Source organism: Pseudophryne corroboree, chromosome 10, assembly GCF_028390025.1.
Source record: "Pseudophryne corroboree isolate aPseCor3 chromosome 10, aPseCor3.hap2, whole genome shotgun sequence".
Taxonomy (NCBI): domain Eukaryota; kingdom Metazoa; phylum Chordata; class Amphibia; order Anura; family Myobatrachidae; genus Pseudophryne; species Pseudophryne corroboree.
In genome coordinates this window covers 299,345,939-299,370,655 of record NC_086453.1, presented here as the reverse complement: position 1 = coordinate 299,370,655, position 24,717 = coordinate 299,345,939, and the positions used below count along the sequence as shown (strand labels likewise).

General features: G+C 49.8%; 1 protein-coding gene across 5 annotated transcripts in view; it reads right to left on the bottom strand.

Moving 5' to 3' along the window:
- Positions 1 to 22,575, bottom strand: part of ACOT7 (acyl-CoA thioesterase 7) — a 509,309-nt gene extending 486,734 nt beyond the window's left edge. For 2 of the 5 annotated variants that reach the window (XM_063943415.1, XM_063943421.1), the window contains exon 1: positions 22,237 to 22,569. In XM_063943415.1, the coding sequence (XP_063799485.1) occupies positions 22,237 to 22,316 (80 nt within the window). In that variant the 5' untranslated portion in view covers positions 22,317 to 22,569. Of the gene's footprint in view, positions 1 to 22,236 lie in introns of all 5 variants that reach the window. The other 3 variants (XM_063943422.1, XM_063943416.1, XM_063943418.1) reach the window with 3 other exon arrangements.
- Positions 22,576 to 24,717: the final 2,142 nt, after the last annotated feature.

Sequence of the window (24,717 nt, the reverse complement as noted above, 5' to 3'; positions counted from 1 at the left end):
TTTTTACAAAAAAGAAGCCTGCGCCGGCTGGAGAAGAGGAAGGTCGAATGAACCCCTTTGCTAGGTTCTCTTTAATGTATTCCTCCATAGAATGCGTCTCGGGCAGAGACAACGGATAAGTTCGGCCTCGAGGTGGAACCTTCCCTGGAACGAGATCAATCGGGCAGTCCCATTCTCTATGAGGAGGAAGGATATCAGCAGAAGCTTTACTGAACACATCCGTGAAATCTTGATATGGAGGAGGTGGAACATCAGACGACCTGGGGGAGGAAGAACAGACAGGCAACACTTTAAACAAACATGTCTCAGCACAGGAGGGACCCCATGCCAGGATTTGCGTAGTCGTCCAATCAATTGTAGGATTGTGAAGACGGAGCCATGGAAGGCCCAGGACCACAGGATGTGTGGCTCTTGGAATCACTAAAAGTGAAATAAGTTCGGAATGAAGAACTCCCACTCTCAGACGAACTGGTAGAGTCCTTAGAGCAATAACTGTATCAAAAATTTTACTGCCATCCACGGCAGTTAAGGAAAAGGAGGAAGGAAGTCTCTCGGTGGGTAGGGACCACCGTTTAACATAGGCTTCGGTAATAAAGTTCCCAGCTGCTCCGGAATCCAGGAGGGCAATGACGTTCTGATAACGTTGAGCAACTTGAAGCGAGACTGGGAGATTACAATCTTGAGGAGATGGAGAGGAGATCATTACTCCTAGCCGGCCCTCTCCTTGGCGAGCTAGGATTTGGAGTTTTCCCGGACGTTTGGGACAGGCATTAATAGTGTGAGACGGAGCTGCACAATACAGACAGAGAGACTCAGAGAGGCGTCTTCGGCGCTCAGCAGGAGTTAAACGGGAACGGCCAATTTGCATGGGTTCATCTTTAGTTGGTGACAGTTGGCGAGGAGGAGGAGCAGAAGATTTTGGAGCAGATGATCTTCCACGCTCAGTTGCTCTCTCTCTCTGAAACGTAAGTCAACTTTTGTACAAAGTGAGATTAGCTCATCTAACTTGGAGGGTAAGTCTCTGGTAGCTAACTCATCTTTAATACGCTCGGATAAACCATGCCAGAATGCAGCATACAGGGCCTCGTCGTTCCATGCCAGTTCAGATGCCAGGATCTGGAACTGTATAAGATATTGTCCTACAGTATGTGATCCCTGGCGTAAACGGAGAATCTCAGACGAAGCTGAAGTTACCCGGCCTGGCTCGTCGAAGATGCGCCTGAATGTTGACACGAATGCAGTGTAAGAAGATAGCAGGGTGTGTCGGACCTCTCCCATAACGGTGATGCCCAGTCAAGGGCTGAGCCACTGAGAAGTGAGATGATGTAGGCAATTTTTGTACGGTCACTGGGAAAATTGCCAGGTTGTAGCTCAAACTGAATCTCACACTGGTTGAGAAATCCCCTGCAGAATCTTGGAGATCCGTCAAATTTTGCTGGCGTTGGAAGATGAAGACGTGGAGCAGAAACGGGTAAGGTGGGTGGGGTTATAGTTGGAGTCACTGTGGTTGACGCCCCAGATGCGCCTGATCCACGGAGAGTTGTCTGAATCCCATCCAGCCGAGTAGAGAGATCCTGGAGACAGCGGATGATGTGGCCCTGTGCAGCCTCCTGATGTTCAAGTCGGGCTGCCAGTTCTTGCATCGGCCTGGCCGCTTGATCCTGGTCTCCGGCTGGATTCATTTGGTCAGTGCTTACTGTCACAACTGAGGGCCTGAGCTGACGGAAGGCAGCCTCAGTTGTAGGGGCTGAGATGTACCGGAACCTGGGAGGTTGTATCAGACCCCTGGACATGTAAGTAACATGAAGAGAAACCGCCCGAAGGCGTGACCACGACAACTTGAGTAAAAGTCAATGATATTTATTTATGACAAACTCCATGCATCACAGTAGCAGTAAAAAGTAACATAAAAATCAGCAGAGAAATAATAATACAGTTCCTGGGTGCTACAGGGTGGCAGGGGCCACAGAGCTCTGGTGGTATGAGACAGTTCTTATTATCTGCAAGTTGGAAAGTCCTTACCAGGCTCAACTGTAGCAATGAGGAAAGCCCAGGGTCGTACCAGCTGGTGTTCCAGGGAAAGCTGGACTGCTGTAGGTAAAATGCTGCTGTGGGTACTGGTTAAAACCAGACAGGTGTTGGCACGGAGTGGATACTGGCTGGAACCAGTTAAATAATAAATAAAGCTTGAGAGCGATGCAATGTAGATGAAATGTAGAATTTGAGAGCGGAGAAATAATAATACCGGTGGAGAGTGGTAAACTGCAGAAAGGACACCGGCCCTTTAAGAGAAGCTGTACACTGCTGGAAGCTGAGCTGGAAGCAGGTGATGTTGTAGCTGGAAACAGGTGAGTCCAGAATGGATCGGAGAGTCAGGCTACACCGCAGATGGAATGCTGGTGCGGGTCTCTATAGCAGAAGTCTGGAGACAGGAGCTGGAACCTGGAAGACATTCACAGAAGAGAGACAAACTGGAACTAGGTTTGACAACCAAAGCACTGACGCCTTCCTTGCTCAGGCACAACCTATTTATACCTGCAGCAAGGAAGGCATTGGCTAGACAATTATGCAAATTAATAAAACTGACAACGGATTGGTAGGAATGATCAGCTGACAGAATCCAAGATGGCTGCGCCCATGCAGACACTTGGAGGGAAGTTTGGATTGTAATCCATGTGGTCTGGAAAACAGCAATGGCGGCGCCGGCCACCGGAGACAGGAGACGCCAGGCTGACAGATGCACATCCGACCACGCGGACACAGCGGAGGCCGCGGCTGACGTAATCGCCACTCTGAATGCAGAAGCTCAGGGACGGCGGCGGAGGCCGCGGGAGACGCCATGCCAGATGTATAAGGCGTTACTGTGACTGCGTCCAGAGAGACAGGAGAGGATGCGGGAATGTGCACATCAGGATAACAGATGGGATCCGGTCCTGGAGCGCTGAGCCAGCCTTAGGAGGCATCTGATAGGTAAGAAATGGCGTCCAGATACCCGCATCGTGACATCCCCAAAAGGAGAGGGCCTCAGCAACTAGGGGAGAGGGTGGCCCATAAGGGTCTCACCTAAACCCCACCAAAACGTGAGACACACACACAAAAAAAAAACATAAACAGGTGTAGTAGAGTGCAAAACAAGTGCAAACACACGTGAAAAACAAATAAATAAGCCCCAGCCGGAAAAGTAAAAAATTATCCTTGCCCTAGCCAAAATGCCAAAAGTGAATGCAGTCAGGAGTGAAGTGAAAGTGCAAAGTGCCATACTAGTGCAAGGTGGATTGCTCACCAGTGCATGTTCAGGCACCCCTGGCTCCAGGGGCACATAATACCTCAGGCTTCAGACTGCTCCCAACCTCCAGCCAGACCAAGCATCATACCTGCTCTACACGGTGGGTCTTGATAACACAACAGGAGCCTGTCGCGCCCCTCCTGTAAGAACAGACACGACACCATGAGTTCCCTTCGAGCAGATACACTTGATCTTAGCCAAAAGGTCGAGCAACAGTGTACGTGTAGGGTCTGTGCAGGCTGAATGCCTGTGTACATGCCCCTATGCGTAAACATTTCAATACATGTCACAGTGATACTATAGATTCATATTGCCTTAAATCAGTTCTACAACATCAGTCTTTGCTAATTAGGGCTGCCATGATGATCTGTCTCCAACAAATAAGTAATGACAATAGTCTAACAACAGGAAGTCGCTGGTACATCTATTTATAAGTGACGTGCAAATAAGTAGAATATGTATAAACAAAAGGAAAACTATGCTTAGAGCAAACATACTGCTAATAGTGCAATTTAAGTCTAATCGGTAGCTACAGTAGGAATGTGACATGGATGGTCATAGAATTATGGCACTAGGGGAGGAATTCAACTGCAGGCAGGAAATTCCAAAAACCCTGCGGCACAAGATTTTCCCTGCAGCTGTGGGGTTTTGCCATTCAATTACAGGAGAGAAAATGAGACGCTGTGATTATTCACGCACCCACAGAGCAAGTCCTAAAAACATTATTAAAGAAGATAATATCTGCGCAAACTCCTTAAAATTAAAGAATTTAAGATTTAAAATTTGCAGCCGTAGAATAAACCGGTACCCTTACTGGTTATAGATTAGAATATGAAATCCAGGCGCAGCATTTAAATTGAAAAATAAAGAAAAGAAAAAAGGAAAAAGAAAGCATGTAGGAATATATCAGACTGAATGAATTAAATTAAATCACATTTATTCATCACAAATGATTAAAAATCTATAAAAGCACAATAGATCATATCTAAAATCTTTTTCCAGTATCAATCCCTCTAATTAGATGGATAAACACTTGTCCACAAAGTCACAGCCTAATCGGCTTCAAGTGTCCTGAGACCTGATTTCCTTTGCCGCAAGGGCTTTCCGGTATTTTTAACCGTGCTGGTTTTGAAAGTGGTGTGCTTGTAAAGTCACACTATGGTCTCATTAAGTGCTTATATGAACCAAAGCAGCAAGACCTTATACACCCTATTTGGATTAGTGTATGCTGACACAGGTATTTCCTGATCGCAGTATGCGTTGCTGATATACCTTTTATCCTCCGCTCCGTCTGCCGGATCTCCGTCTCTGTCCGGGCCCCCTCCTCAGTTGTTAGCCGGCCGCCGCCTCCCAGAGCCGCAGTGCTTCTCCGCTCTGCACTGCTCGTGGGCTTTGGAACGCACCACTTCAGCTTCCGGTTTCGCGGGGGTGTGAGCGAGGTGTGTGCAGTCAGCGTTGCTCGGGTGATTACGTCCACTTGGTGCAGCTCCAACGCGTTTCCCCCCCTCAGGGGCTTCGTCAGGGATAGATAGTTGGAGCTGCACCAAGTGGACGTAATCACCCGAGCAACGCTGACTGCACACACCTCGCTCACACCCCCGGAAGCCGCGGACCGCGAAACCGGAAGCTGAAGTGATGCGTTCCAAAGCCCACGAGCAGTGCAGAGCGGAGAAGCACTGCGGCTCTGGGAGGCGGCGGCCGGCTAACAACTGAGGAGGGGGCCCGGACAGAGACGGAGATCCGGCAGACGGAGCGGAGGATAAAAGGTATATCAGCAACGCATACTGCGATCAGGAAATACCTGTGTCAGCATACACTAATCCAAATAGGGTGTATAAGGTCTTGCTGCTTTGGTTCATATAAGCACTTAATGAGACCATAGTGTGACTTTACAAGCACACCACTTTCAAAACCAGCACGGTTAAAAATACCGGAAAGCCCTTGCGGCAAAGGAAATCAGGTCTCAGGACACTTGAAGCCGATTAGGCTGTGACTTTGTGGACAAGTGTTTATCCATCTAATTAGAGGGATTGATACTGGAAAAAGATTTTAGATATGATCTATTGTGCTTTTATAGATTTTTAATCATTTGTGATGAATAAATGTGATTTAATTTAATTCATTCAGTCTGATATATTCCTACATGCTTTCTTTTTCCTTTTTTCTTTTCTTTATTTTTCAATTTAAATGCTGCGCCTGGATTTCATATTCTAACAACATTATTCTTAGGAAAAATTACAGAGACTTGCCCTGGTACTCTGCTGCTGCTGCCCCCACCCCCAAGGTGTTTTCGGGGGTTAGCTGAAAATATTTAGTATCACCTCAATGTATATAGGAGGGACAGCAGCAGATATCTCGGATAACTGCTGTGATCCCTCCATTCCCGCCTGCAACCGCTTCCCCTATAGGTTTCTATGGGGGGATGTGATGCTGCCAGATTTATCAATTTCCGCAATGCGAAAGATGACGATAGGCCGCTGTAGCCTAAGGGCCACACGCCACATATGCAGCCAGCAGAGGGCTCCCCCAGAACCCCTTCCCGGAAATAGCCGCTGTGCATGTGTGGTCAGCGGGACTGTGTATGCGCAGTACTCCTACACGGAGAACATCACAGAAAGCTCCTGTCCCTGCGGGCGCACATTGATGCATTGGCCCTGAACAATAACAGTGCAATGAGATCTAGGGTGCTAATATCGCGCCCAAATAGCATTGAATATGCAATCAATGATACATGGGGCCCATTATATTAACAGACCTCATTTAAAAAATAAATACCATTTTATCTGAATCATAAATGCAGAACAGTGTGTTGCTATCAAATAGGTAATATCAAGGGTGTGGCTACCATAGCTGCTATGGGGCCCAGAGCTGAGAGGGGCCACCTTCCCTGTCATAGTTACATGTGTTATATACAAGGTGTAGCTACCATAGGTGAAGGGACAGCAGCTGCTATGGGGCCCAGAGCTGAAAGGGGCCCACCTTCCCTGTCACAGTTAGTGTTATATACAAGGGTATACATACCATAGGTGCAGGAACTGCAGCTGCTATGGGGCTGAGAGGGGCCACCTTCCCTGTCACAGTTACATGTGTTATATACAAGGGTGTAGATACCATAGGTGCAGGGAGTGCATTTGCTATGGGTCCCAGAGCGGAGAGGGGCCACCTTCCCTGTCACAGTTAAGCCCAGTACCCACGGGCCGATGCATGAGAGATGTGTGCTGAGCGAACCGCTCAGCACACATCTCTCCAGCCGCTCAGCACAGCGCGATCTGTGCTGAGCGTGCGGGGGGAGATGGGGGGGCCGCTCACTTCACCCAGCGGGTGAAGTGAGCGACCCGCTAGATTGGCCTGCATGCAGGCCAATCTAGCAGCAGCGATAGCGATGCGCGGGGCTGTGCATCGCTATCGCTGTAAGGGGTACTCACGGAGCGATCCGGCTGATATTCTAAGCAATCTAGTCAGATTGCTTAGAATATCGCTCCGTGAGTACCCCCCTTTACAGGTGTTATATTGTAGGCCTCAAGGCAAATGTTTGTAAAGGCCTCTATGTACCACTCACTGGTGAAAAATGAATATATCTATTTTGACTCAGGACATGCTCATTGTAATGCGGTATAAAATAAACCGAGGGCATTACAATGTTACATAATATGAACTGTGACCTGTATGGCATAATGTGAGTTAGAAATACTGTGTTACATAATGTGCACTGGAAGCCCTATAATGGGACATAGTATGAGCAAGAGCACTACTATGGTTCATAAAATAAACTAGGGCACTACCATGGGGCATAACATTAACAAATGCTGCAGACACATGTCCCTCTAAAAGCCATGGGGCCCCACAAAGTTTTGGCTACGACCCTGGGTAATAGGTACCCCAAATGACCACCATTTACTTTTTAACACTTTTAAGTGTTAAACTAGGACATTATTTTTACGGTGTGAACCTACTACACTCATTGAATTGATGGATTCACGCAGGCCCGGCGCATAGGGATGCAAAGCCGGATAGGCGCCAGGCAGGAGAGGCGCTGTGCATCCCCACTGCTGAGTTCCCCTGCTGATGCCAGCTGCTGCGCCTGTCACACTCTATGACAGGCAGCGACGCCGGCATCATGAAGCCTGCTCTCCCCTCCCCTGTCACAGACTCACCTCACAGTGCAGTGTGCTAGGTGGATCTAAATGGGGTCGGAGCTACACGGGAATAAGGGGCAGAGCTACACTGGGCCAGGCTGCTGCCTGCAACACAGAAGGACGAGTTGCCAGACTTCTTTATGTAAGTGGCTGGAAAGTGTGAGTGAAAGTGTGAGAGTGTATATGTATACAGTGTGTGTGTGTGTGTGTGTGTGTGTGTGTGTGTGTGTGTGTGTGTGTATACAGTATCTGTGTGTATGTGTGATTGTACTGTATGTGTGTAATGTATGTACAGTGTGTGTGTGTGTGTGTGTGTGTGTGTGTGTGTGTGTGTGTGTGTGTGTGTGTGTGTGTGCAGCATAATGTGCAAGCGTCACTGCTGCAGGGGGCGTTGTGTATAAGCGTCACTACTTACGGATGGTATAATGGTTAGCATTACTGCCTCACAGCACTGAGGTCATGGGTTCAATTCCCACCATGGCCTTAACTGTGTGGAGTTTGTATATTCTCCTGTGCTTGCGTGGGTTTCCTCCGGGTACTCCGGTTTCCTCCCACAATCCAAAAACATACTGGTAGGCTAACTGGCTCCCAACAAAATTAACCCTAGCGTGAATGTGTCTGTGTGTACATGTGGTAGGGAATATAGACTGTAAGCTCCACTGTGGCAGGGACCGATGTGAATGTGCAAATATTCTCTGTAAAGCGCTGCTAAATATGTGTGCGCTATATAAATAACTGGTAATAAATAATAATAAATACTACAGGGAGCATTATGTGCGCTGTCCCTTTGTAAAGTATGGGAGGGCGCCGAACACCCTAGCACCGGCCCTAGATTCATGTTCTTCTCTATTATAATGGTGTCTGTATAACTTTATATGTAATATTAGTTGTGGCCACAAGGTGTCCTCATGCCAGAAATGTGAGAAGTTTACAGACTAAAGAGCTATTAAACACTTTTGGCGGGAAATGCTGACCCACAAGCATGCCCTAGATGTATGCAGGTGTGCCACATCAGTTCCTGCTTGCGATCTTGTGAAATTGACCAAGCTCCAGAATGTGATCACTTTACAACCTACTGGAACCCTTGTCCCTGGATGTGCTTTTAATGACACATCCATGCAGTACAGAATTTCTTATTGCTACAAATAGTGGTGATAAGAAAGTCTAATCATCGGATCAAAAACAGATTACTAAATAGAGCCGTTAGAGACCGATTTATTAATTAAGTATATATAGGCTATTTTCTAGCAATTTAGCTAGAGAAAATGATTTTTAGTATATAACTATATTTACATAAGTGAAACTTGTGGCAAAATCATTTTCACTTGTCCTTCCTATTCTAGCAGCCCCCCTAGGAATTAATGGGGGCAGTTCAGGTACAGAATTTATAAAAAGTGAGACAAGCTAAGCTGATCTCATTGTTTAGACCAAGGGTGGGGAACCTGTGGCCTGCCATCTGTTGTTGAACTCAGGGGCGGATCCAGAAGAAAATGATAGGGGGGGCACCATGGAAGGGGAAGTACATTTGCGTGTGGCTTCGGTGCATGTGAGGTGGCGCTTCTTATACAATGCCCACAGTTGTAGCGCTCATTATGCAATGTCCACTGTACTGGTTGTGCCCCTTATATAGACCCCATAGTAGTGGTGCCCCTTATGCAATGCCCGTATTGCCCCCAGTAGTAATGTTGCCTGTAGTAATGCCCGCAGTCATTTAGTGAGTGTGGCCAATTAACATGAGACGTGATACACAGACATATGCCCCCAATAGTGCAGTGCCAAATCCACAATTGCACCCACAGTGCCAGATCCACAATTGCCCCCACAGTGCCAGATCCACAAATGCCCCCACAGTGCCAGCAGATCCAAAAATGCCCCCACGGTGCCAGATCCAAAAATGCCCCTACAGTGCCAGATCCAAAAATGCCCCTACAGTGTCAGGTATACAAATGCCCCCACAGTGTCAGGTATACAAATGCCCCCACAGTGTCAGGTATACAAATGCCCCCACAGTGTCAGGTATACAAATGCCCCCACAGTGCCAGGTAAACAATTGCCCTCACAGTGCCAGGTAAATAATTGCCCCCACAGTGCCAGGTATACAATTGCCCTCACAGTGCCAGGTATACAATTGCCCCCACAGCAGGTATACTATACATATGCCCCCACAGCAGTTCTGCAGCTGCTTGCCACTGCTGCTGCTTCTCTGCCGGCTCTGAGGGTGTCAGGAGGAGAGCGCGGCTATGTCTGGCGGCGTGTAGGACTTCAAACTAGCCGCCAGTTCGTGAGCCAATCAGAGCTCGCGGACCGGCGGCTCCTGATTGGCTGCCGGTCCGCGAGCTCTGATTGGCTCACGAACCGGCGGCTGGTTTGAAGTCCGCAACACGCCACCAGATAGCCGCGCTCTCCTCCTGGCAGCTGAGACACGCTGCCGCTGGACTGAGCGTGTCTCAGTGACACAAGCGGGGGGGAGGGGGCACAAATGACAGGGGGGGCCCGAGTGCCCCCCCCCTGGATCCGCCACTGGTTGAACTAATCATCCCAGCATGCCCTGCAACAGTTTTAGCATGGCCAAATAGCAAAACTGTAGCAGGGCATGCTGGTGTGAGTAGTTCAACAACAGCTGGAGGGTCAAAGGTTCCCCACCCCTGGTTTAGACAAACATATCTGGATGTACCATAAATCATTATTTCCATGGCCCCTCCCCGAGTTGAGAGGATTTTAATGCTATGTATCTTACACCAGAGGCGGCCAAAACGTTGATCGCGATCTGCCGGTAGATCGCGAAGCTCTCACCGGTAGATAGCGAAGCTCTCACCGGTAGATCGCGAAGCTCTCACCGGTAGATCGCGAAGCTCTCACCGGTAGATCGCGATCCAAGTGTAACTTGCTGCCTCTGCCCGGAGCGTTCCCAATGATGCATTGCGTGGGTGATGTCATGACGTCAGCCGCGCACCCGCGCGATTGGGAACGCGATGTGAGGAGCCTGTGTGCCTGTGGATCTGGGTTGATCCAGTCAGCGCCAGTGGCAGCAGGACAGCAGCAGCGGCAGGAAGCGGGAGCAGGATCCAGCCAGCGGGGATCCAGCCTGCTAAAGTAAGTATATCTGGCACTGTGGGGGCGTACATGGCACTGTGGGGGCATATGTGTATCTGGTACTGTGGGAGCATATGTGTATCTGGCACTGTGGGGGCATATCTGGTACTGTGGGGGCATATGTGTATCTGGCACTGTGGAGGCATATGTGTTTGAGGTTTTTACCTGTGGGGGCCAATGAGTGATTTTGTGCGAGACAGTCATAACACCCAGTGCAGCAAGGATACGCCCCTTTTTGTTATACCATGCCCCCTTTTTTGTTATACCACACCCCTTTTGGGGGGGGCGCAAAATTATCCCGCATGAGTAGATCACAAAAGCTTTTCAGCTTTCAAAGTAGATCACGGACTCCAAAAGTCTGGCCACCCCTGTCTTACACATAGCAGACCAGGGGCGTCATAACGTTTTTCAGTTGGGGGGGGCAAGATAAAATCTCAATTTAGCGCCCCTAATTTATGGCCACCTTAGACAGGTCACTTTTACCTGTACGAAACTATGGAGTAGCAGTGAGTGAGTGACCCCTTATATACTTTATGTCTGGTAGCTCCCTTACACAAAATATGCCTGGTAAAGGGCCTAATTCAGATCTGATCGCAGATGTGCTAAATTTAGCACATCTACGATCAGTTTCTCAGACATGCGGGGGCATACGTCCAGCACAGGGCTAGTCCAGCCAGCATATCTGGCCCCTCCTACCCCACCCCCACCCCCCTCCTGCACGGGTGTGAAAGCATCACATAGCGGTGATGATTTTGCACCTGGCTAATATCTCCCTTCCAACGCAGCCGCCGCGGCCTGCCCCCCCAATGGACCAGACACACCTGCGTTGTCTGGAACGCACCCAGCCAACGGTGTTCTTACGGCGTTGGCACGCCCTCTCCCGTCCCGCAACCACCTCTGCCTGTCAGGCAGAGGTGATCGCAGCCCAGAGATGCTGTCAGCATCTCAATGGGCTACCGGGATGCGTGCGCACTCCACAAAGGGATTCAGACTGCGATCACTGCCGCTGCAGCTATCCAGTCTGAATTACCCCCAAAACCCTTTATATACATTATGTCTGGTAGAGCCCATTATATACACGGTAGAGCGTCCCCAGTGCCAGATATACATATGTGCCCCCAGTGCCAAATATACATACAGTATATGCCGCCAGCCAAAATAAATATATATATACCCCCAGAGCCAGATATACATATGTCCCCTGTGCCAGATATACATATATGCTCCCAGAGCCAGTTATGTATATCTGGCTTTGGGGGCATATATGTATATGTCCCCACAGTGCCAGGAACACATACCCCCACAGGACACCGAGCGGGCAGGCAAGCAGGAGCGGGCGGCCCCCGCATTTTCAAACAAGTTTCCTTAGTCTCAGTCTCTCCGCTGCGACGTACGAGTCCGGCCCCAGCACAGCTCGCGCTTATGTAATGACATCATGACGCTCCGCCGCTCATTACATATGAGTGATCAGAGTGATACACGGGAGGCGCAGCAGCACTGACTGTCAATGACAGTGACAGTCAGTGAATCGCGGTCCGCGGCCGAAGCGCCCTTTATGTGCGGCGCCTATTTCAGCCGCGTACTGTGGTCATGTATAGTGATGGCGCGGCGTGTAGCGCTGCCGCTAGTATCGGCGGCGGCAGGCGTCTCATGTTGGGGGGAGCGAGCTGCCCCCTTGCCCCGACACCTCTGTAGCAGACAGTCGATAGGTCGACAGGGTCAAAAGGTAGACTTAGGTTGACGTGCAAATGGGCAACATGTTTTGGGGTTATTTTATCCATAATCCTAATCCTCCTACTGGTGCCCAATTCTACCCCCTCCTCCCCCCCAATGCCTAACTCTCCCCATGGTGCCTAACCCTATCCCTCCCCCTGGTGCCTACCTCCCATCCCCCCAAGTGCCTAACCCTAACCCTGGTGCCTAACCCTAACTCCCCTTGGTGCCTAACCCTATCCCTGGTGCCAAACCCTCCCCTTATGCAGCCTAACCCTCAGGCAAATGTCTAGCCCTAAACGTCCCCTCCAGCAGCCTAACGCTAAAAACCACAGGTTCACCTTTTTTGTGTCGTCCATCTGGTGTCGTTTGATTTACTAAATAAGATTTTAAACCTACCGGTAAATCTTTTTCTCGTAGTCCGTAGAGGATGCTGGGGACTCCGCAAGGACCATGGGGATAGACGGGCTCCGCAGGAGACATGAGCACTTTAAGAAAGACTTTAGGTCTGGGTGTGCACTGGCTCCTCCCTCTATGCCCCTCCTCTAGACCTCAGTTAGAGAAACTGTGCCCAGAGGAGACGGACAGTACGAGGAAAGGATTTTTGTTAATCCAAGGGCAAGATTCATACCAGCCACACCAATCACACCGTATAACTTGTGTATCTATTAAACAGTTAACAGTATGAAAAAACAACGTAGCATTAGTCCAACCTGATGAAACTATAACATAACCCTTATGTAAGCAAAACTATATACAAGTCTCGCAGAAGTAGTCTGCACTTGGGACGGGCGCCCAGCATCCTCTACGGACTACGAGAAAAAGATTTACCGGTAGGTTTAAAATCTTATTTTCTCTAATGTCCTAGAGAATGCTGGGGACTCCGTAAGGACCATGGAGATTATGCCAAAGCTCCCAAACGGGCGGGAGAGTGCGGATGACTCTGCAGCACCGAATGAGCAAACCTTAGGTCCTCCTCAGCCAGGGTATTAAACTTATAGAACTTTGCAAAGGTGTTGGAACCCAACCAAGTAGCAGCTCGGCACAGTTGTAGTGCCGAGACCCCTCGGGCAGCCGCTCAAGACGAGCCCACCTTCCTAGTGGAATGGGCCTTGACCGATTTTGGTAACGCCAATCCAGCCGTAGAATGCGCCTGCTGAATCGTGTTACAGATCCAGCGAGCAATAGTCTGCTTCGAAGCAGGGGCGCCAACCTTGTTGGCTGCATATAGGACAAACAGTGCTTCTGTTTTCCTGACTCTGGCCGTTCTGGCGACATAAATTTTCAAAGCCCTGACTACATCAAGGGACTCGGAATCCTCCAAATCTCGTGTAGCCACAGGCACCACAATAGGTTGGTTCACATGAAAAGATGACACCACCTTAGGCAAGAATTGAGGACGGGTCCGCAATTCCGCCCTATCCATATGGAAAACCAGATAGGGGCTTTTATGAGACAAAGCCGCCAATTCCGACACTCGCCTAGCAGGAAGCCAAGGCTAATAACATGACCACCTTCCAAGTGAGATATTTTAACTCCACCGTTTGAAGGGGTTTCAAACCAGTGCGACTTAAGGAAACTCAACACCACGTTAAGGTCCCAAGGCACCACCGGAGGTATAAAAGGAGGCTGAATATGCAGCACTCCCTTCACAAAAGTCTGTACTTCTGGGAGAGAAGCCAATTCTTTTTGAAAGAAAATGGATAAGGCTGAAATCTGAACCTTAATGGAGCCTAATTTTAGGCCCAAATTCACTCCAGTCTGTAGGAAGTGAAGGAAACGGCCCAGATGGAATTCTTCCGTAGGCGCATTCCAGGCCTCACACCAAGAAACATATTTTCGCCATATCCGGTGATAATGTTTCGCTGTCACGTCTTTCCTAGCATTTATCAGAGTAGGAATGACCTCATCCGGAATTCCCTTTTCCGCTAGGATCCGGCGTTCAACCGCCATGCCGTCAAACGCAGCCACGGTAAGTCTTGGAACAGACATGGCCCCTGTTGTAACAGGTCCTGTCTTAGAGGAAGAGGCCACGGATCTTCTGTGAGCATTTCCAGCAGATCCGGATACCAGGTCCTTCGTGGCCAATCTGGAACAATGAGAATTGTTCTCACTCCTCTTTTTCTTATTATTATCAACACCTTGGGTATGAGAGGAAGAGGAGGAAATGCATAGACCGACTGGAACACCCACGGTGTCACTAGGATGTCTACTGCTACCGCCTGAGGGTCTTTTGATTTGGCGCAATACCTCTGTAGCTTTTTGTTGAGGCGGGACGCCATCATGTCTATCTGAGGCAGTCCCCACTGACTTGCAATCTGTGCGAAGACTTCCCGATGAAGCACCCACTCCCCTGGATGCAGGTCGTGTCTGCTGAGGAAGTCTGCTTCCCAGTTGTCCACTCCCGGAATGAACACTGCTGACAGTGCGCTTACATGATTTTCCGCCCAGTGAAGAATCCTGGTTGCTTCCACCATTGCCACTCTGCTCATTGTGCCGCCTTGGCGGTTTACATGAGCCACTGCGGTGATGTTGTCTGACTGGATCAGAACTGGTTGGTCGCGAAGTAAGTTCTCCGCTTGACGTAGGGCGTTGTATATGGCCCTCAGTTCCAGGATGTTGATGTGAAGACAAGTCTCTTGACTTGTCCAAAGTCCTTGGAAGTTTCTTCCCTTTGTGACTGCTCCCCACCCTCTGAGGCTCGCGTCCGTGGTCACCAGGATCCAATCCTGAATGCCGAACCTGCGGTCTTCCAAAAAGGTGAGCATTCTGCAGCCACCACAGGAGAGATACCCTGGCCCTGGGGGACAGGGTGATCAGCTGATGAATTTGTAGATGTGACCCGGACCACTTGTCCAATAGGTCCCATTGGAAAGTCCTTGCATGGAACCTGCCGAAGGGAATGGCTTCGTATGTTGCCACCATTTCTCCCAGGACTTGAGTGCAATGATGCACAGACACTTGTTTTGGCTTCAATAGGTTCTTGACTAGAGTCATGAGTTCCTGAGCTTTTTCTATCGGAAGAAAAACTCTTTTCTGGTCTGTGTCCAGAATCATGCCCAAGAAGGTCAGACGAGCCGTAGGAACCAGCTGTGACTTCGGGATATTGAGAATCCAGCATTGTTGCTGTAACACCTTCAATGAAAGTGATACGCTGTTCAGTAACTTCTCTTGTGATCTCGCTTTTATGAGGAGATCGTTAAAGTATGGGATAATTGTGACACCCTGCTTGCGCAGGAGCACCATCATTTCCGCCATTACCTTGGTGAAAATCCTCGGGGCTGTGGAAAGCCCAAACGGCAACGTCTGAAATTGGTAATGACAATCCTGTACCGCAAATCTCAGGTACGCCTGGTGAGGTGGATAAATGGGGACATGAAGGTATGTATCCTTTATGTCCAGAGATACCATAAAATCCCCCCCTTCCAGGCTGAGCGATTCCATATTGAACTTGAACCGTTTTAAGTATAGGTTCAGGGATTTTAAATTCAATATGGGTCTGACCGAACCGTCCGGTTTCGGAACTACAAACAGGGTTGAGTAGTATCCCTTCCCTCTCTGAAGCAGGGGAACTTCGACCACCACTTGTTGAAGACACAATTTGTGAATAGCATTTAACACTATCTCCCTTTCTAGGGGAGAAGTCGGTAGAGCAGATTTGAAAACCCGGCGAGGAGGCACCTCTTCGAATTCCAGCTTGTATCCCTGAGAAACAATATCTATTGCCCAGGGATCCACCTGTGAGTGAACCCAGATGTGGCTGAAAAGTCGAAGACGTGCCCTCACTGGGGCGGACTCCCTCAGCGGAGCCCCAGCTGTATATTTTGCAGAGGCCGGGGAGGACTTCTGTTCCTGGGAACTAGCTGTGCTGTGCAGCTTTTTACCTCTGCCCTTACCTCTGGCAAGAAAGGACGATCCACGTACTCTTTTGCTTTTATTTGAACGAAAGGACTGCATTTGATAATGTGGCGCTTTCTTAGGTTGTGAGGGAACATAAGGCAAAAAATTCGATTTACCTGCCGTAGCTGTGGAGACCAGGTCCGAGAGACCTTCCCCAAACAATTCCTCACCCTTGTAAGGTAAAACCTCCATATGTCTTTTTTGAGTCGGCATCACCTGTCCACTGCCGGGTCCAGAGGACTCGTCTAGCAGAAATTGACATAGCGTTTATTCTGGAACCCAGTAAACGAATGTCTCTTCGAGCATCTCTCATATATAAGACAGCATCCTTTATATGGCCTAGGGTGAATAAAATGGTATCCTTATTTAGGGTCTCAATTTCCGCTGATAAGGAATCTGTCCATGCTGCTACAGCGCTACAAACCCAGGCCGACGCAATTGCCGGTCTGAATAATGTACCAGAATGTGTGTAAACGGATTTCAAGGTAACCTCCTGCTTGCGGTCAGCAGGATCGTTGAGGGTAGCCGTATCTTGGGATGGCAGCGCTATCTTTTTTTACAAGCGTGTCAACGCTTTGTCCACCTTAGGGGAGGATTCCCACCGTATCCTGTCCGTTGGCGGGAAAGGATACGCCATAAGAATCCTTTTGGGAATCTGCAGTTTTTTGTCTGGAGATTCCCACGCTTTTTCACATAATTCGTTCAACTCATGTGAGGAGGGAAAAGTTACCTCAGGTTTCTTTCCCTTATACACGTGTACCCTCGTGTCAGGGACAGGGGGTTCCTCTGTGATATGCAACACTTCTTTTATTGCAATAATCATATATCGAATACATTTAGCCACTTTTGGCTGTAACTTTGCATCATCGTAGTCGACACTGGAGTCCGAATCCGTGTCGGTATCTGTGTCTCCTATCTGGGATAGTGGGCGCTTCTGAGACCCTGAAGCTCCCGGCGACATAGGGACAGACATGGGTTCACTCCCTGACTGTTCCTTGGCTTCAGCTGTGTCTAATCTTTTGTGCAATAAGTTCACACTAGCACTTAAAACATTCCACATATCCATCCAGTCAGGTGTCGGCACCGCCGACGGAGACCTCATATTCACATGTCGACACACGCGTACCGACACACCACACACACAGGGAACCTCTTATCTGAAGATAGTTTCCCCACCAGGACCTTTGGAGAGACAGAGAGAGAGTATGTCAGCACACAACCCAGCGCTATATGACCCTGGGAAAAAAAACACTAAATGTTTATCCAGTAGCGCTGTTTATACTTTATATCCGCCAAATTTGTGCCCCCCCCCCCCTCTTAAAACCCCTCTATCTCCGTGTATTAGCAGGGGAGAGGCCGGGGAGCTTCCTCTCAGCGCTGTGCTGTGGAGAAAAATGGCGCTGGTGAGTGCTGAGGGAGAAGCCCCGCCCCCTCGGCGGCGGGCTTCTGTCCCGCTCAAAATTCCTGAAAACTGGCGGGAGCTCTGTTATATACATGTACAGTGCCCATCTGTACATGTATATACTTATTTTGCCAATGGAGAGGTTTTATTGCTGCCCAGGTCGCCCCCCCTGCGCCCTGCACCCTTACAGTGACTGCGGTGTGTGAGGTGTATGGGAGCAATGGCGCACAGATTTACTGCTGTGCGTTACCTCAGTGAAGATCATGAAGTCTTCTGCCGCCTCTGAAGTCTTCTTTTCTTCTCATACTCACCCGGCTTCTATCTTCCGGCTCTGCGAGGAGGACGGCGGCGCGGCTCTGGGACGGAAGGCGACGGTGAGACCTGCGTACCAATCCCTCTGGAGCTAATGGTGTCCAGTAGCCTAAGAAACAGAGCCTTGAAACTCACAGAAGTAGGTCTGCTTCTCTCCCCTCAGTCCCTCGATGCAGGGAGTCTGTTGCCAGCAGGCTCCCTGAAAATAAAAAACCTAACAAATATACTTTCTGACAGGAAGCTCAGGAGAGCTCCCTGTAGTGCACCCATCTCCTCTGGGCACTGTATCAAACTGAGGTCTAGAGGAGGGGCATAGAGGGAGGAGCCAGTGCACACCCAGACCTAAAGTCTTTCTTAAAGTGCCCATGTCTCCTGCGGAGCCCGTCTATCCCCATGGTCCTTACGGAGTCCCCAGCATCCTCTAGGACGTTAGAGAAATGTGTATTATTTATTAGGTATTATGCTCTCTTCCACAATCTGTAGTACTTTCCAGGCTTGGGTCAGAAAGGCAATGAGCCCTCAGTTGATGCAATAAAAAGGTCTAGTTGCCAAAATCCTATTTCGCTACTTCCTTTTCCCCACTTTTTTTTTATTTTTATTTGGGGGGTGGGGGGGTAAATCACATAAAAAGTGATGTGTGCATATTGGTCGTGATGCAACCCCTACACTAACTCAATACATACAAACTGAGCACCACCATTTTGTCCTAAGCCTGGCACCCACTCAGAGAGGTACAGCAATCCTTCCTTTTACTCTGTTTGGCCAGGTTATCTTTCTATTACACCACTTTCTCAAATCTTGCACTAGAAAGGGTCACTGACCGCTCATTTGATGCAGAATGTTGTATAGCTTTCCAAATGCTATGTCCCGGTCTAATCTTATTGTTCCAGGGCATGACAAAGGACTACACAAGAATGCCCAATCATAACAGACCCATACCCCTGCGCAGTACAACACCACCTCAAAGCAGGATAACACTCACTGGATACAGTTCTGAGGCTGCGTTTCTTCCAGTGACCCCCAACTAGATGGTGTGTCTCTTATGGGAAGTACAACCTTACCAGAGGCACCACAGAGGTTATGGTATAATAGGTTGACAATGAAAAGGTTGACACAAGTTCTTCATATTATTTTGGTGTTCAATTTTAGCTTCCAGCACATGGAACCCCAATTAATATACCGATTCGCTTACCATGCTCCACTACCGCTGCTCTTGGCACAGGTTACCGTTCCCAATTGTAGTCCATGTGGATGGTAAAGTATGAATAACATGAAAAAAAAAAAATCCAAAAAAACCCATGTCAACCATTTGAACCTGTCGAGCTTTTTATCATGTCAGCCATATGCATGTCGAGACTGGGTGCCATGGCATCAGACATATTATCACACAGTATGACAGCACGGGTGGGGGGGGGGGGGGGGGATTTTCAATTGTATTATCACGGTTGCAGCTTCCGTCATGCTATTCAACTGTTTGTGCTGCTGGACCGTGTTGCTGGTGCCCATTATTTCTGTTTGCAGCCTCCTGAGGTGGCAAGAAGAAATCCACCCAAAGTCGGGCTTTTGGGCACCAGTAGTTTACACGGGTTTAGCTGCTGCTGTATGCGTCTAAACCTGGTGCATCTGGGCACAACATGCATAAGTAACGGGCACACAGTAACTCGCACCCAGCATCACAAACAACTGCACATCGCCCGACAATTTCGACTGCAGCTGCAGGCATGAGAAAACAATTGAATTGCCCCCCCCATGAGCTGGAATAACAGTTATGGTCACCTATGCTCCTGTCAGCGTTTACAACCCCTTTCACATCGCAATGCCGGGTCCCACCCGGGAATTGGATATGGGACCTTCACAGGTGGGACCCGGAATTGGACGCTTACAAACTGCCACCTCAATCAAACAATATGCCGGATCAGGTTGCTATCGGGGGCGGAGCTGGCGCTGGGAGATGAGATCATCTCCGCGCCGCTTCACCCTATGCAGTGAACGGGTCCCAGCAACACATTCACACTGCACCTGACCAGGTATTTAAACCGGGAATAACACTGCTTTATTCCCGGTTGAATTACCGGGTCAGGCGACCCAGGAATTCGTCCATGGTCCCTTTCACACCGCACAGTGACCTGTTTCGACCCAGCAATACACCGGGACGATACCGGGTTATTTTTGCAGTATTAGCATCATCATACAGTAAGTGAGACCAGAGTACATAAGAACCACTGACTGACATTACTGGTTTATGTGGTTTGCAGGAAATGTTATGGATAAATAAGCACAATATGTTTTCATTTTACTCACTATGGGGCAGATTTAACAACGAGTGATATTCTTATCACTCGTTATGAATGATAAATGGTGCTCTAGCCAATCAGCTCGTCATTTTTCAAACACATGTCTATATATTTTGTAAAAGAATTAAATAAAAATGATACTGTACATTGAATCTTCTATATACTGCACACAACCTCGGTCCCAGGCATCCAGCTGTCCTAAAGCAGCAGGGATTGAGTGACTGGAACCATTTAGGGAAGAGATAGCCCTCAGAGCCAGTGCCATCGATGGTTGTCATCAATGGCGTCGTGAGTCATCGATGGTAGCAGATTATGCAATCGGTGGTTCGTGCAGCAACCATCCCGGCAGCTGGCAAACTGAATAAGCCGGGGGCGGGGCTGAGCTGCTGACTGACAGCTGAGCTCAGCCTGTCAAGTCAGCCAGGTGAGCCATCAAGCCCGCCTGGCATACTCATTGGTCTATGCAAGCCAGGGGCAGGGCTAGTCTGCTGACTGACAGCTGACCTCAGCCTATCAAGTCAGAGGGCTGGCATACATACTGTACTGTATATAAGAGAAGATTGGCACGGGACAGCTGGTTGACAACCTAGTACTCCTGTACAGCATCTGCAGCACTCGGGGGGAACATCTGTCCCACAGCTACCATCAATGGTGGGACACAATCTGCAGTTCCACCATTGAAAGTAAAACTATTCAATATCGGGTGGCAACCATCAATGATTTCTAATCATCGATGGTTGATGGCTATCCCTAATCTAGGGGGCAATATAATGCAGTCCGGATGTCTACAGTCACTACTGTACTGTATGCTAACACAGACTCTGTAGACACCAGAAAGCCACTGCCAGGATCCCATCAAGGGTTGGCAGCATGTTACAGTTATCATGCCCCACAAATTCTGTAAGGGGTGTGGTACAGAAGATCTACACTGACGTTAAGTCGACTGCATATGGTCGACATGCATTAAGTCGAAAGGGCCAAAAGGACAACATGACAATGGCCAACACAAAAAAGATTGACAAGATTTTTTGCTGTTTTTTGGGTGTCATTTTTTATATTTAACCATATCTAAGCACGATTAGTGGAAACGTGTACGCTTGCCACACTCTAGGCTCTCTCGCAACCACGCACCACAGGTTACTATTCAGTCGTAGTCCATGTAGATATTAAATCAAGCTAAAGTTGGAAAAACACAACTTGTGTCGACCATTACCATGTCAACCTTAAGCACCATCTACCTTTCACCTGTCGACCAGATGGGGTCAACCTATTGACTGTATATCTAGACACTGGAACCTGCTGTAAGGACCATTTAAAGCATGCCCGGATCCCACCGCCACTTTCCGGCATCTAGGTATTGTCAACATAGGACTATATTCAATTGGTGTCGGATCCGACGCGTGCTCTATTCAATTTGCAGGCGTTTTCGTCAGGTTTCGCCCGTTTTCGACAATGCCAATCCGACTTTTTTTAAAGTTTAATCAACATTGTCGAAAACGGGCCAAAAACCTGTCGAAAACGCCCACAAATTCTACAAAATACGTGGATCCGCGGCTAATCCGCCGATACACGTTTTCCGACAAGCCAGAAAAACTGAACTTGACTTGAATAGGTAGCATGCAGATTCGACCTAAAAAAAGTCGGAAAGTGATGTTTTCCCGACAAGTCAGAAATCCGACAGTAATTGAATACACCCGATAGTGACCGTAGGCAAGACATACCTAAATTGTGGCTGATGCCCCCAATGTGCCAATGCAACGCCAGCAACAGCACCCTAAATTGCATAATACTGCATCATCTACAGGGTAAGTATCAAACTATATCATTTAGGGGCTACCATATGGCACTAATTCATGGGCATTGCCCCTAAATAGATGGACCCTTCAGAATTCAGATTTGGCAATTTACCATCCACCCTAATGCCCAGGTGAGAGGCACCAATGCCTAGGTAGTGACCCCAGAGCACAGCTGCTTCCTGGGGACATGTGAGCAGGTGTCATACATACAGGGACCCCCATACTCTGCAGCCCTGGCTGCCCCTCTTCCTGCCTCCATGCAGCACAGTCACCGGCCCGGCCTCCCTGCTGCTGCTGGTCTCACCTGCTGATCTGGATGGCGGAGGCTGCTGCCGGCTCCCTGTGCTGCTGCTGCTGCTGCTGCTGCTGCTGCTGCTGAGACATGACTGCGGTTGCTGGCAAGAACGTGGCCGGCTAGTACGCCTCCTCCTGGATGCTGAGCCTGGAAGGGGAGGGAGGTCTGCCTGACACCGGCTGAGCGTCCTCCTTTCTGGGAGGGGATGGATGACACCTCTGTGCCGCATTACCAGACAGTAGCGGGGCAGCAGGAGGATGGGAGAGGAATGACAGGCGCCTCCGCCTCCGCCTCCCTGCCTGGCACACGCTGCTGCTGATGGGACCAAGGAGAGCAGAGCCCCTGCAGCTAACCACGCCCCGCCAGGTGATTGCTTCACTGGGATTAGTGTCCTACTGTGAGGTGGAATAAACCACGCCCTCAACGTCACAGACTCCGCCCATCTCTGGTATAAAGTGAGCACCCCGGCCTGTGATGTCACCAGTCCACCACCCGATGACGCGCTCTGGTTCTTCTGGCCTGTACTCCATTCGCTCTGGCTGCAGGGGCGGCATCCTACCCAGTGCCCTGTCCTACTGTGAACCAGTGTCTGCCTCATGCAGGGCTGCTTTATGTAATATTTGTTTTGACTTCAATATCTCTGATGCCTTCCCGACGGGCAGCCCTTGCTGACTCCTGTTCCTTCCCGACAAGAAGCCCTTGCTGACTTCTATTCCTTCCTGACATGCAGCCCTTACTGACTCATATTCCTTCCCGAGAGGCAGCCCTTACTGACTCCTATTCTTTCCTGGCAAGCAGCCCTCAGTGAGGCATCCTTCCCCCCTCCCCTTTTCCTCCCTAGACCACCAGGGACGGGCATTAGGCCCGAGGGCACAAGTCAGGCACTAGGCCTGTGGCGCGGTTAGGAGATTGGGGGTCATTATTCTGATTAGGTGGTTTGGGCATTAGGCCCAAGCCACCCAACCTCTGCGGCACCAGATAGGCAGGCACTAGGCCTGGGGGGCACATGTTGGGCACTAGGCCCATGAGGATAGTCAGGCCACCGGCCTGTGGGCACAGTTAGGCGGGCATTAGGCCCGAGGGGCACGTTCAGGCACTAGGCCTGTGGGGACATTAGAGGGCGCTAGGCCCTAGTGGATTTGTGGCCAATTAGGGATATGAAAGGTGACCCTGGGCACAAGGCCCAGGTCACCCAACGGGCGGCAAGTTAGGCGGGCGCTAGGCCCGTGGGCAAAGTCAGGCCTCCGGCCTGTGGGCAGTTAGGGGGCGCTAGGCCCAGCGAAGCAGCGTTTCCCTGAGGTGAGTAAAGGTGGTACTGGGCGCTAGGCTCAGGCCACCCTGAGAGTACGGTAGGTGGGTGAGCTGTGCGGTCCCCACTACTGGGTGTTCTGGGTCGGGTAGATAAAGGGACAGCACCGTTTTATGTTGTAACTCCGATAGTGTGTTATATGTTGTTACCGTGCAGGGCAAAGTGTATGTGTTGTGTAAGTTGTGCATAGTTTTGTTGCACCACACCCACAGAGCTAGTTTGAGGGCTCCGCTGTTGTAGATAGTATAGGGTGTGACACTAGGTCAGAGTTAGGCCCTGCACGGCTGTTTCTCTTTGCCTCCTTACAGGGACCTGTAAGTGGAGAAGATCGGAGTGCAAGACTCGTGACGGTGAGTAGCATCCGTGTACGTCTGTCCCTTGTTTGTCCCCGAGCGCCGGAGTTAGGATTGCTCACGGACGTGAGAATCCCTTTCATCACACTACGTGCGAAAGCGCGAGTGTGTGAAAGCTGGGTAGCTGAGGCTTTGTGCCGGTGATGACCATTCACCCAGCCGGTGAAGGTCGCAGCCACCCCTGGGGTATCCCCTGTTCCACCGGAAGAAGGGTCGATACCCCTTTGATGTAAACCCTTCTCTCCTCAGCTAGGTCGTCGGTCAGCTCCGAGAGGGAATCGCCGTGTCCGGATCCGAGTGAAGATTTCCAGGTCCGTTGAGGGTTCCGGTACCTGAAGGTGAGAGCGAGCGGCGCCTGGTGAGTACCGAGTCTACACCTGCACGGCAGCAGGCACCACCACACGCACAGCAGCCGCACCTCTCACACTTGGCGTAGTCGGCAGGATAAAAGAGACCGGATCACGGACACGATGTGGAACGCCACCAAGAAGACCTCCCTGCGGACGGCTCCGGAGAAGACTCACCCCCGGATGTGTGCGGACCAGAGCGACTGGGTGACGGTGTCTGGGGCAGACATCCTGAAGATGGTGCAGCGGTCGGTCCAGCGTGAAAAAGAAGAGCGCCGGGAGAAGGGGCGCAAGAAGGCCGCTGTGACGCCCTGCAAGAAATGTCGGCAAACAGGTCACTTTACCGACGAGTGTACTTGGCGAGAGACGTCCCCAAAGAAGGTGGTCCAGGAAGCGGACCGAAGACGTCAGAAGGGCCAAGCGAAGGAGTCCTGGTGTTTGCTCTGCGGAAACTACGGGCATGAGCACAACAGTTGTCCCT